This window comes from Penicillium nucicola (genome assembly GCF_028828085.1).
Source record: "Penicillium nucicola strain IBT 29836 chromosome Unknown utg000002l, whole genome shotgun sequence".
Taxonomy (NCBI): Eukaryota; Fungi; Ascomycota; class Eurotiomycetes; order Eurotiales; family Aspergillaceae; genus Penicillium; species Penicillium nucicola.
This window is the reverse complement of record NW_026643126.1, coordinates 2,840,460-2,851,852: the sequence shown is the minus strand read 5'-3', so window position 1 is coordinate 2,851,852 and position 11,393 is coordinate 2,840,460. Positions and strand designations below refer to the sequence as shown.

The following is an 11,393-nucleotide window of genomic DNA, read 5'->3' as shown; positions in this document are numbered from 1 at the left end:
TTTTTAGGTTTCAATACATTTATGGTGGATATTGTGCAGCAAACATTCGGTTGCCTGCAACAGAAAGCCGAGCAGGACGTGGTTAAGTTCCACATCAATAATCCACTCCATGATAATACTGCCATGATATTTCGGACTGTTAGGTTATCAGTGGCGGTTTCGGCCACGGCTTCTGGCTGGGCTGCGGCTTCGACTGCTGTCACCATAACTCCTATAGCTTGGGCTACGGCGCCTGCGGTGACGCGAATCTGCGCGAATGCTACCTCGTCTGGGTGGGGGGGACCGTGATCGAGATGAAAATGACCGCTCACGAACGGGAGATCGTGAGCGTGATAGAGACCTTGGCCTGTAGACATCATGGCGTTCTGTAGGTCTTCCACCGCCGTGTCTTCTTGGCGGAGATTGCTGGCCAGCATATGGTCCCCGACCATATCTAGAACGGCCCCCATTGCCTCGGTTTGATGCAGGAGGGGGTGAGTTTGAGAATTTCCGCCGAGGAAGAACAATTGAGACATTCAGGATGGCCCCATCAAGCTGAGCCTCGTGCATGTGAGCAATAGCAGCCTCTGCATCGGCAGGATCATAGTAAAGGATATATGCCGTTCCTCGATTGGTCATAACTAAAACAAAAGACGTTAGAAAGTGTAGATCGACAAGTGAATGAGAGGCAAGACTCACAAGCTTTGTTGGTCGGCAGGTCAAGGTACTCAATGTCTCCAAAGTCCCCAAAGATCTCTCGAATGTGATTTTCCGTAACATTTTTAGTTAATTTCTCTACCACAATCTGTTGTTGATATAAACGTTAGCACCTGCTTTCATAGTTGTAGGCGTAAATTTGCATCAGGACGGACCTTGGAACTTCTTGGAGGGCTTTGATTCGGAGTGAGCGAGCGACTGTCACTCTTGCTATGGTAACGACGACCACCCCGGCTGCGACTGCGGGATCGGGTTCTGCCGCGAGAGGGGGAACGGGTTCTTGAATGATGGCGATCGCGGCGTCCATGGGAAGGACTCTGGCTTGTATCCCGGGGGGTTTCACTCAAAGGCCTTGAGCGACGCACAGAACGCGACCGCGATCGTGGTCGGTCCTGGTCGAGTGAGCGCTGCGGCGAAGGACCGCGAGGTGATCTCATGGACATGGTGTATAGTGAGCGCTCTGGGCGCACGACGATCTTGTTGAGTATTATGACGTTCCAGTGATTTTGATGTTTAGAGATTCGGAGGTGATGTCAAATGCAGAGCGAAGGAAGCTGAGAGCTGAATTGTCGCAATTGAAGAAGTGAAGAAACGAAGCTCGGAAGGGATGCATTCCAAGCCGCGCTAACCAGATATAGTAATCACCTCTCAAGTATAGTTTTACCTTCACCTTCACTTTTGCCATTTCCTTTGCCTTTGCCTTGCCTTTTGATTGTTGTCTTTTAATGTACAGGATATTCGACCATTCTCTTAGCCATCCCTCCACTGCTCGTACTCTTGAATGACAGCATCTGTGATCTGACGCTTCACTTGTCCCAGCGCATATTCAAAGTGCTTCCACTTTACATCTTGTTCTTGCTGGGTTTCCTCTTCTTCATCCAATGCAGCATCGCCGGCTGTTTCACAGATGCTAATTATCTCTGCACCTGAATATCCCTCGGTCAGAACAGCCAGGTCGTCTAAGTCAACCTCCGGGTTCACTACGGACTTGTTGGCCCAAATGCGTAGGATTTCCTTGCGTGCTTCGACGTCTGGTGGACCAATATAAAGAATGTTGTCCAATCTTCCAGGGCGCATCAAAGCCGGGTCTAGCACATCGGGCTTGTTGGTCGCCGCAATGACCAGCACGTTTCGGAGCTCTTCAATGCCGTCCATTTCGTTCAGTAACGTCGTCAAAACATTGACACCTCCTTGAGAGCTGCCACGTCGCGCAGCAATCGCATCAATCTCGTCAAAAAATATGATGCTAGGTCGTGCGGCTCGAGCTTTTCGGAAAATCTCGCGCAAAGACCGCTCCGATTCTCCAACATACATGCTAAGGATCTCGGCGCCCTTGACTGCCAAAAAGTTCAATCCGGCTTCAGTCGCTAGGGCTTTAACCGTCAACGTCTTTGAACAGCCGGGTGGTCCATAAAGAAGAACACCCTTCTTGCTATTGACATTAAGTCTGCGCATCCGTTGCGGATACTAGTGTACAATGTTAGTTCCATTCCAATTTTTTGAGTTTGGAACTCTTCTCACCTTCAAAGGTCGCTCCACTGCTTGTTGTAGACGTCTTTTAATCTCATGCTGTCCACCAATATCCGACCATCTGACCTTGGGGGTCTCTAGGAAGACTTCCCGCATAGCAGTAGGACGAATCTCTTGCAGAGAGGACATGATATCTGGCTCTTGAATCACCAATGGGGTGGCCGTATCATGTTTGATATCCCCCTCAAGATGTGAGCTATCGGGCTCGATTGCAAGGTTGGCGAACGTCACAGGGAAGCTCTGTTCCATCATTTGCCGTTGTCGAGCTTTGCGACAGACTAGTTGCAGGAGGGCGAAAAGGTCGGCTCCTACATATCCATGTGTCTTTTCGGCGAGGAGGTCCACAAGCGTATCGGTCAATCCAGCAGAAACTGGCCCACGAATTGCACGTAAAATCTCGGCTCGATCCTGTGCGGTTGGAACTTGCAGTTCGATCTCCGTCCCAAATCGCTGGGGAGTTCTGAGGGCATCATCGACCTGGTTAGGGTGCCGGGTTGCAGCAACCACTAGTGTCGATGTACCTCGAAGAGCATCCAAGTTTTCACATAAGACAGATGAGATAGACTGAGATTCAAAAGAGGTTCGTTTTGGGGCAATGAACTCCAGCTGGTCGATTATGATCACGCTGGGTTGAGAGTGAGCTGCCTCTTGAAATATCTTGCGCAGTTTGGCTTCGCCCTCACTAGTACTTTTGCCTAGAGAGGAGGTGCCGATTTTGAAGACTTGTCTCCAGCCAGCCTTCTCGATTTGTTCCAAAAGGCTTGTCTTGCCAGTGCCCTTTGGTCCGTAAAGTAGAATGCCTCGGCTGTTCTCGTAGAATGATGGCATCTCCGGTTTCCGTGGATCAAGATTGAAATCGGACAAGCTCTCGTTGATGTCCTCAATCTGACGGGATAAACCTCCCAGGCCAGCAGACTGGACTTGAAGCTCAGAGGGCTTTTGTGCCGTAGACACCTCCGTTTCTGCTCCCAAGGAGATCCTGGAGGTTTTTGTAAACTGGAATAGGGTGTGACTGGAGTTGGGGTTTGTAGAACGGATTTTGACCACTCGGAAGCACCTGAGTTGGCCCTTGAGCTCCAGTTCAAATGTTAGTCCTGTCGTCAAAGCGCCGCATCTGAGGAGCTTGTCGTCCAAAGCCCATTCCCAGTAAGGTCTGTCGGCATCTGAAATGAGACCGAATTTCTCGATCTTGTCGGCATCGGAAGAATCTTCTAATGTCACCAATTCGACATTCTCCAGGGAACCATCGAACCTAGTGATAGAAACTTTTTCTCCAACCTTGATACCATAGCACTCTTGCAGAGTCCTGGATGTTTGCATGACAGTATTTTGAATATTTTCTGCTGCATACCATGCTATAGCAGTCTTCGGTGGGCCATCCGCCTGCCTTAAGATGCAAATGCTCTCGGTCTGCAGTCTCAACGCAGCTAGCGATGCGGAATTAAGATAGATCCGAAAGGCATCTCTCAAATCCTTGCGTGCCGTTTGCTTCGACAAAGGTCGAGCAGTAAAACTGCGAACCTCAGCCATGTTGAAAGTTGGTTATGGTTCAAGAATGGTGGGGGTGAGTTTTTTTTCCCCCTCTTATATAAGATGCTTTAGAAGATAGCAGGCAGATTTTCAAGTATCTTTTCACTGCCACTTTCCACTTGTTACAAGGTACAAGGTAAAAATGTGTAAATATCTCAAGGAGAGAAAGTTTTTTTTTTTTTGGAGGGGCAACTTCGGCAACGATACACAGCAGAAATCGAGAATTGTACCCCAGAAAGTGGGCCAGTGATTGGCATATAAACTACAAACGTATACACTGCACAGGGACATTTAAGAAAAAAAAATAAAACCTAGAAAATAATAGAATAATAGCTCAAAAGACAATGGTAATACAACTAACAACACTTTCCTCCAGAGTTACCGTTCAGACCCGAGCCCTGCTGGTCTATACTCACCCCCTGGGAACCCGATTGTTCGGTCTTGGATGTGTCCATCCCCTTCTTGATATCCGATGCAAGGCTATAGAACGCCTTCTCAATGTTGATGTTATTCTTGGCTGATACCTCCAGGAAAGGAATACCGAGCTCATCCGCAAGCTGCTGGCCTTGCTCGGTAGTAACTGCTCGTTTCTCTTCCCAGTCGCACTTGTTTCCGATGAGAATTTTGTGTACACCTTCACTGGCGTGCTGCTCGACGTTTGAAAACCATGTCCGAATGTCTGCAGAGCGAAAGGTGTTAAGGCGTATCCCACACCGGCAAAGGAAAGGAGGACTCACTTTGGAATGATCGCTCGTCTGTCACATCATAGACAAGAAGGATACCCATGGCGCCTCTGTAGTACGCCGTCGTGATCGTACGAAAGCGCTCCTGGCCTGCTGTGTCCCAGATTTGCAGTTTCACTCTCTTTCCGTCCAGTTCGATCGTGCGAATCTTGAAATCAATACCGATGGTGGTGATGAATGATGGGGTGAAGGAGTCTTCGCTGAATCGTAGAAGACAACATGACTTGCCCACACCAGAGTCTCCGATCAGCAGTAGTTTGATCTATAACCAAGTCAGATTGCGTGTCCAAATCTACCGCGGTGGATACTGACCAGGAAGTCATAATTCCGTGTACCCGCCATGATGGGTTGTCGCGATATTTGTAGGAAGAGGGATTAAAGGTGACAAGATAGAGAATCTAAGGATCGAACCTCGTTCAAAGCTTGGAGTTGCAAGGACGGAAGATAGGGAATGGGGGTATTTGGAGAGAAGCAGAGAAGCAGACAAGTAGAGAAGCAGGGAGGATCAAATCAGAGCCGAGTGGAAGGTCCTTGTATCAAAGGGTAGGGGAAAACTATGCAATATCAAAAAGTAAGAGGACAAGGGCATTTACACCAGCGTCAGATTTGACTTTGGGAAAGGAGGTCGATGACCGGAGTGGAGGTGATGACGGTACGCAACTGCCTTATGTAAGCATCATGTGTTCCGCCTATCAATCTACAGGCAACAAGCAACGAACTCAAGCGATAAAGTGCACTGAATATGTTATATGCTATTCTGTCTTGGTTCTTTTGAATTCCTTCATTCCAGGATTATTGGAAGTAGGACCATCTCATCCTCTCAATCACACGGAGTTGCTTGTCAACTCCATTCTGTACATTCAGTAGATCGTGAATGTCTTCCCGGAACTCTTGATATTTCATGCTGCTGGAGACTGCTTTCATCTGCTGGAGGAGCGCCTCCGCTTCACAGATTAATTGGCCAGAGTCTTTGTGTGGGAGGGTTCCATTTGCAGAAATCGCAGAGGATGTCAGGATTCGAGCCACATTCCTGCAGTCAAACACAGTTAGTATTGAGAGTATATAGTTTGACCGTTTAGGGGCAGCCTACCGCAATCCACGCTTAAGTTGATGTCGATGCTTGCCCTTTTGCATGCCTTTTCGGCTGCCCAATAGACTTCCTAGCCATCTCAGGGCTGCGAATGAGACCAAGATTCCGGGGGTCAATCCAACGAATCTAGCAAATGTCAATTAATAATTCCCATGTTATTTAGGTCGAGAGCAAATACCCAAAGACCAGTTCTTGGCTCTTCAGTAGAGCATCAATACCGCTGATGGCAATTTCCACATCAACCTTGGTTTTCTGGATTTGAATCAAAAGAGCACGAATAAGATCACCCCGAACGGTTCCAACCAGTGGTGACCGTAGGTCTCTTTCGTACGCTTTCAGAACGGGGGTCAAGTCGCCCTCTTTGACTGAATTCACGATGGCGGTGGTGTCTGCCACTCCTTCGTGCAGATCCGGGCGATCTCGAACAAAATCAACCACCATCCTTTCCAAGCTGGCCCGGTCAGCGAGTAGACTATTTTTGCTCATAATCGCAATTTCGCTCTTTTCATCATGCCTAATCGTCCCGATGAGCTTTCGAATGGGGTGCACAACCCAGTTGCCCCAAAAGTCAATGGTTGTGGCACCAATGTCCATGATCCCCTGAATGAGATCTTCTTTTTTATTGGACAGAAACCTTATCGACACACTGCCGGATAGGATGGCAGCTGAAACTGGTAACCAGTAGCGGATTATACCCGAAGGCCGGCCATGGTGATGAACAAACATTGACATCGAGGTTGTATGTTGCGGCAACTTCTGTCGGAGCACATGCACAAGTCGTTCAATTAAGTGGAGGGGCTGTAAGATACGGCGTTCATTTTGCCCTTGAATCTGCATGCCATCTGTCTCTCTCTCCAGGGTTGTAGAGACACCTTCCTCCAAGGCTTGCATACTAGGTTCAAGCCTTATCTGATCACAAACTGCCTCAATCAGAGCCACTGTCTTGTATACTTCGTCGCGCCACTGCTGGCCCAGGTCCACATAGGTGGCACTCGCAGTCGAGTCATCGGCCTCGAATGAATGCCACCCCTCCATCAGAAGACCTAGGCTGCTCGTGTGAAGGTCCTTCATCGCAAGTACCAAGTCTCTTTTTTGCCGCATCTCCGCGCGTGACGACCTGATGGGAGCCAGCAAATGATCGCGTATGGAGTGTCCACCTAATTTCCAGACACTCTGTTGGGCAACCTGATAGAACTGAATCCACCTGTCTGTGATGGACAAGGTTCCTTGGGTCTGTGTCATATATGTATTCTTGCTCCATCGAAATAGGTTTCTTGGGGAGGTCTGAATTGTATACAGGCTGCTGTACCAAACTGAGCCCAACATCGAACCCCAATAATAAGCTTCGTCGTGAAGCTCTAGCGTTTGGTCCAGAAGAATATTCATGACCAACCCTGATGCCTGGACGGCAGCCTTCGCCGCTACTATCCATACATAGTCAGAGGTATTCCCAGCAGAGATGCCGGATATACTGGGATTCGATTGGAGCCGAGAGAGAGCCGGACCGGAAAGCAAGTCTGCCAGTCGGTTGGGGGATAACAGAGCTTGGGTTTTTGAAGTCACCGAAATAGCGTGGATGACATCTTGCAATTGATCGATATGTTCTTGAGACTGATCAGGAAGAGCAGCGGCGCCAAGTTGTTGGGTGAGAATCTGCTGTTGGCGGCGGTCCAACTGGGTATTGACGCCACACACCGTTCTAGAGGCAATTATTAGTGGAACTGCTATGGGCCACGCGTGGTTCCATCACACTCACTCTCGTATGACCGACATAACTCGGTTGTAGTCCAAAGGAAGCTCGACGGGGAAGAAGATAATGCCGTCATATGCAAACCGAGCAAACCAGCCAAACCAGTCAAACGAATCCAATCGCAAACCGGGTCAAACTGTACTCGCGTCTACGCGTGTACAGAACATACTGAATACTTTCATGGAAGCCAACTGATTTCATACTTGCATATTCACATTAGTATACTACTGTAAACACCTCGGATGTTAAATTTCCACAGACTATAGAAAGTCGGGACGTTGAAATTCAACGGTTCAAAAATTAAGTGCCAAGCTACTCCAGATTAAGAGGTTCACAAAAGAATCCGATCGTACGATTTCAGCCATACACAGACGAGGCAATTCCGCATTATGCAGGTGGGGTGACCTCGGATGCCGGCCTGCCAGTGGCCGCCAGTGGCCTTATGCCCCCTTCAGGCCCCTTCAGGCCCTTCAGGGGGTCTCGCCACGTCGGCTTTCGATTGTCCCTGATCGTCTCTCTTTTTTTTTTCTTGGGATTCTTGGTCTTGTCTTTCACTTTTCCCCCCCTTTTATATTCCTTCTTTATAAGGATCGGTTGAGAACTTCCTTTTTCCCCTCTTCACTTTTTTGACTCCCTTTTTATCTCATTGGAAATACAACACTATGTACGCTTTCTCCCCTGGGTTCATTCTTATCTTGCCCACCCCCCCTGACTTTCTTGTTCTAGGAACTCAACGGTCTTGTCCTCAGGGACGTACTGGGGCCAATTCGACGAAATCTCCAAATACAACACCCAGCTGAATGTGGCCGAGAGGCTGTGGGCTGCCTGGTATGCCTGGATGCAGAATGATGTCCTCGCCACAGGCATCATGTCGTTCGTGATGCACGAGGCAGTGTACTTTGGTCGATCACTTCCCTGGATTTTTATTGATACCCTGGGCCTGTTCAATCGCTACAAGATTCAAGGAGTAAGTGATCTGCTCATTCCAACAACATGCTGTTCATTTTTTAACACCATGCAGAACAAAATTCCCTCGCTCCGTGAGCAGTGGGACTGCGCGAAGTTTGTGCTTCTCAGTCACTTCACTGTCGAATTGCCTCAGATTTGGTAAGCGACTCGGATCCTATGACCACAAAGTCTCATCTGACAACGTTTAGGCTCTTCCACCCTATGGCCCAATTCTGCGGTCTCTCCACCTCAATCCCATTCCCCACCCTTTGGACCATGGCGTACCAGATTGCGATTTTCTTCGTGATGGAAGATACTTGGCATTACTTCTCCCACCGCGCTCTTCACTGGGGCCCTCTTTACAAGGCGATTCATAAGATTCACCATCAATACTCGGCTCCCTTCGGCTTGGCTGCGGAATACGCGTCTCCCATTGAAGTGATGATCCTAGGCTTTGGAACGGTCGGCTGTCCTATCCTCTGGTGTGCTATGACTGGTGATTTGCACATTCTCACTATGTACATCTGGATTGTGCTGCGCCTCTTCCAGGCCATCGATGCACACAGCGGCTATGAGTTCCCCTGGAGTCTTCACCACTTCCTTCCTTTCTGGGCTGGTGCTGATCATCATGATCTTCACCATGAGAAGTTCATTGGCAACTATGCCAGCAGCTTCCGCTGGTGGGATTACGTTCTTGACACCGAGTATACCCCCGATGCTCTGAAGCGCCGGAGGGAGAACAAGGCCAAGGTCTCAACCAAGGCGCAGTAAAGCAAACTTTTGTTGCTTCTATTCTTTTTTTTCCCCCTCTTGCCCCTCTTGGCCTGATTCGATTTGTTGTCTAGCTGACAACAGGCATTCGTTGAGGCTCATGATACCATCTTATGGATGGCTTATCAAATGTGATAATGTATTTAATACAACCTTGATGTCCTTTCAAGCAATAACTTAGATCTTTAATGGGATGGCCATTGGCCTCTCTGCTTCATTCCACGGGCTCCTCCTATGCGATCTAGTAATCATAATAGGGCTCTAATCCGTGAGTCCTTGAGCAAGTCAAAGATCTTGTACACAACAATGTAGCCGAGGGATACAGAAGGTATCTTATTGGCAGAAACAAACTACCAGGCCCAATTTAGATACGTACGACGATACCCATTCTCATCGGATCTTTTGGGGCTGAACATAAGGTTGGATAAGCCCGCAACACCGATGGTTTTGCCGATATAGCCAGCTAGGGTTACATCTAGCTCATATATTATCTACAACGATATAAGGTAAATGCCCTCATAATTGGACATTTGATATGTCCTATAGAGGAAATGTACACCTAGTCCAGAACTAGCATGGTGTGAGAGACTACGCTACTCCGGGGGTTTAGATGGGTAAGCGACATAGAATCCGATGGTATCGAAATATAGAGAACAAACTGAACGCTGATTCCCAACTGCTGGCCTCACATCCTGTCAGCATAGGGACTCAGGCCCTGTTGATTAGTATGACAGGACCATGTAGTAGTAATGACAGGATTCACCTGGCAGTGGTCAGGCTCCCAAGGCTCCCAACTGACCTAGTTGGGAGGTGGTCCTCGCACATGGGGGTGAAGTAGACCTTGTGAGGTCCAACCAAATCCAATGATAATAATCAAATCCACCGCAATAATGGTAATGATGGGGTCAGGCTGGAAGCCCTGGGCGTAGAATTGGCTAATGTGAGGGGGAAGGTTTATGATAACCCTGCTAGCAAACAAAAACCCCGGGGCGGCGGATTATATATAGTATATTGATTAGAATTGAGTTCAAGTGTCATAGGTGATACTATCCACGGTCAAATTCCATCATAGCATAGTAGGTCTAGTGTAGCTCGATATTTTTGAGAGCCTTTCCCTAGTGACAATGACTTTCATTTCATCCATGCGAAAGTTAAAGGCTAGCGAACCATATAATCTATGAGCATTTCAAATAGCCTAGGGTTTTTATAAGATCACACCCTTCACTCCCCCTAGCACGAGGATGCCCCTAATTTATTAACTATAAGTTATGGCGTATCCCGGGTGTATTATTTTCTGTTATTTCTGACGACTTAAACAGTATTAGATAAAGAATATTCACTAGTCTAATAGTTGATATCTTAGTAAAAGTCTCTAAACTAACCACTACTTACGTTAGCTAAGAGTGTTAAGAAATCTAGTTAGGAAGCCTTGAAGGATTACTACTAACCCTATTAAGCCAATCAACAAGGACTGACCTAGTTATTATACTAACGAATTATATGAGGTCAGTGGTTAAATGGTAAATCTTGAGCTCAATAATCGACTAAGAGGTAACTTACTTTCGATATTAGGCTTCTATACAAATAAATTATCGCTATTTATCAATAAACAATTGTCTCAAAATATTTATCTTTTACTAGTCATATCTATATATTGCTTAGTGTAGATATTAATACGACCTACTAGGGGAGCTTAGTGAGGTGTACACCGAACTAAAAGGTATAACTACTAATGTTCTTGGCTACGATACTCTCCCACTATATTAAGCCACGTAACGAGTAGCTACCGTATACTTAATTTGGTGTAGTCCTATCAAACTCTAAGTTACTAATTCTAATAGATATCGTATTATATCTTTGAGTAAGAAGCATCAAAGCTATTTTACGTTAATAAAGAGGGTTTAGTCTATACAATTCTCTTTATAGTCCTAAAGTTATGATACTTAATCAAGGCGATATAATTTAATATATAAGAAATAAATTAATATTTTTTCTTAGTAACATTAGTAGTGTACTCTATTAGCCTATAAGCTGGAAAGACTAGTTAGTATTTCTGTATATACGAAATTACTTTTATATATAATTAGTTAGTTTATGATTACTATATTTAATATTTAGTTCTTAGTTGAATAAGTTTCAATAAATTAGTGATAACATAGAGTACATTTTTTTATTATTTATTTTGAGTTTAACCTATTTTCCTAGCAAATAAATATATATTTAATATTAGATTACTATTATAAACTATAGATACTAGATATAAAATTAAATCTTTAAAGGTAGTTTTTATATAGGTTTAGAAAATCTATAATCTAGAAACTATTAAGAAATATAC

At 46.2% G+C, this 11,393-nt stretch overlaps 5 protein-coding genes across 5 annotated transcripts; 1 reads left to right on the top strand and 4 right to left on the bottom strand.

Moving 5' to 3' along the window:
• Nucleotides 1-3: 3 nt before the first annotated feature.
• On the bottom strand, nucleotides 4-1,139 carry N7511_002833 (uncharacterized protein; the record flags this gene model as incomplete). The annotated part of the gene is made up of 5 exons (XM_057125258.1): nucleotides 4-54; nucleotides 120-391; nucleotides 441-620; nucleotides 679-784; nucleotides 852-1,139. 5 exons carry the CDS (start codon nucleotides 1,137-1,139, stop codon nucleotides 4-6), a joined length of 897 nt encoding a protein of 298 aa, XP_056987417.1.
• Nucleotides 1,140-1,446: 307 nt separating this feature from the next.
• N7511_002832 (putative AAA family ATPase) lies at nucleotides 1,447-3,756 on the bottom strand (the record flags this gene model as incomplete). The annotated part of the gene is made up of 2 exons (XM_057125257.1): nucleotides 1,447-2,163; nucleotides 2,218-3,756. The coding sequence occupies 2 exons, from the start codon at nucleotides 3,754-3,756 to the stop codon at nucleotides 1,447-1,449; spliced, it is 2,256 nt and encodes a 751-aa protein (XP_056987416.1).
• Nucleotides 3,757-4,112: 356 nt separating this feature from the next.
• srgA (Rab family GTPase srgA) lies at nucleotides 4,113-4,841 on the bottom strand (the record flags this gene model as incomplete). Its single annotated transcript, XM_057125256.1, has 3 exons — nucleotides 4,113-4,435; nucleotides 4,494-4,761; nucleotides 4,812-4,841. The coding sequence occupies 3 exons, from the start codon at nucleotides 4,839-4,841 to the stop codon at nucleotides 4,113-4,115; spliced, it is 621 nt and encodes a 206-aa protein (XP_056987415.1).
• A 450-nt stretch (nucleotides 4,842-5,291) lies between these two features.
• Nucleotides 5,292-7,362, bottom strand: N7511_002830 (NCA2 family protein; the record flags this gene model as incomplete). Its single annotated transcript, XM_057125255.1, has 4 exons — nucleotides 5,292-5,529; nucleotides 5,590-5,715; nucleotides 5,768-7,288; nucleotides 7,346-7,362. The coding sequence occupies 4 exons, from the start codon at nucleotides 7,360-7,362 to the stop codon at nucleotides 5,292-5,294; spliced, it is 1,902 nt and encodes a 633-aa protein (XP_056987414.1).
• Nucleotides 7,363-8,001: 639 nt separating this feature from the next.
• N7511_002829 (sterol desaturase family protein) lies at nucleotides 8,002-9,058 on the top strand (the record flags this gene model as incomplete). Its single annotated transcript, XM_057125254.1, has 4 exons — nucleotides 8,002-8,021; nucleotides 8,066-8,306; nucleotides 8,361-8,446; nucleotides 8,497-9,058. 4 exons carry the CDS (start codon nucleotides 8,002-8,004, stop codon nucleotides 9,056-9,058), a joined length of 909 nt encoding a protein of 302 aa, XP_056987413.1.
• Nucleotides 9,059-11,393: the final 2,335 nt, after the last annotated feature.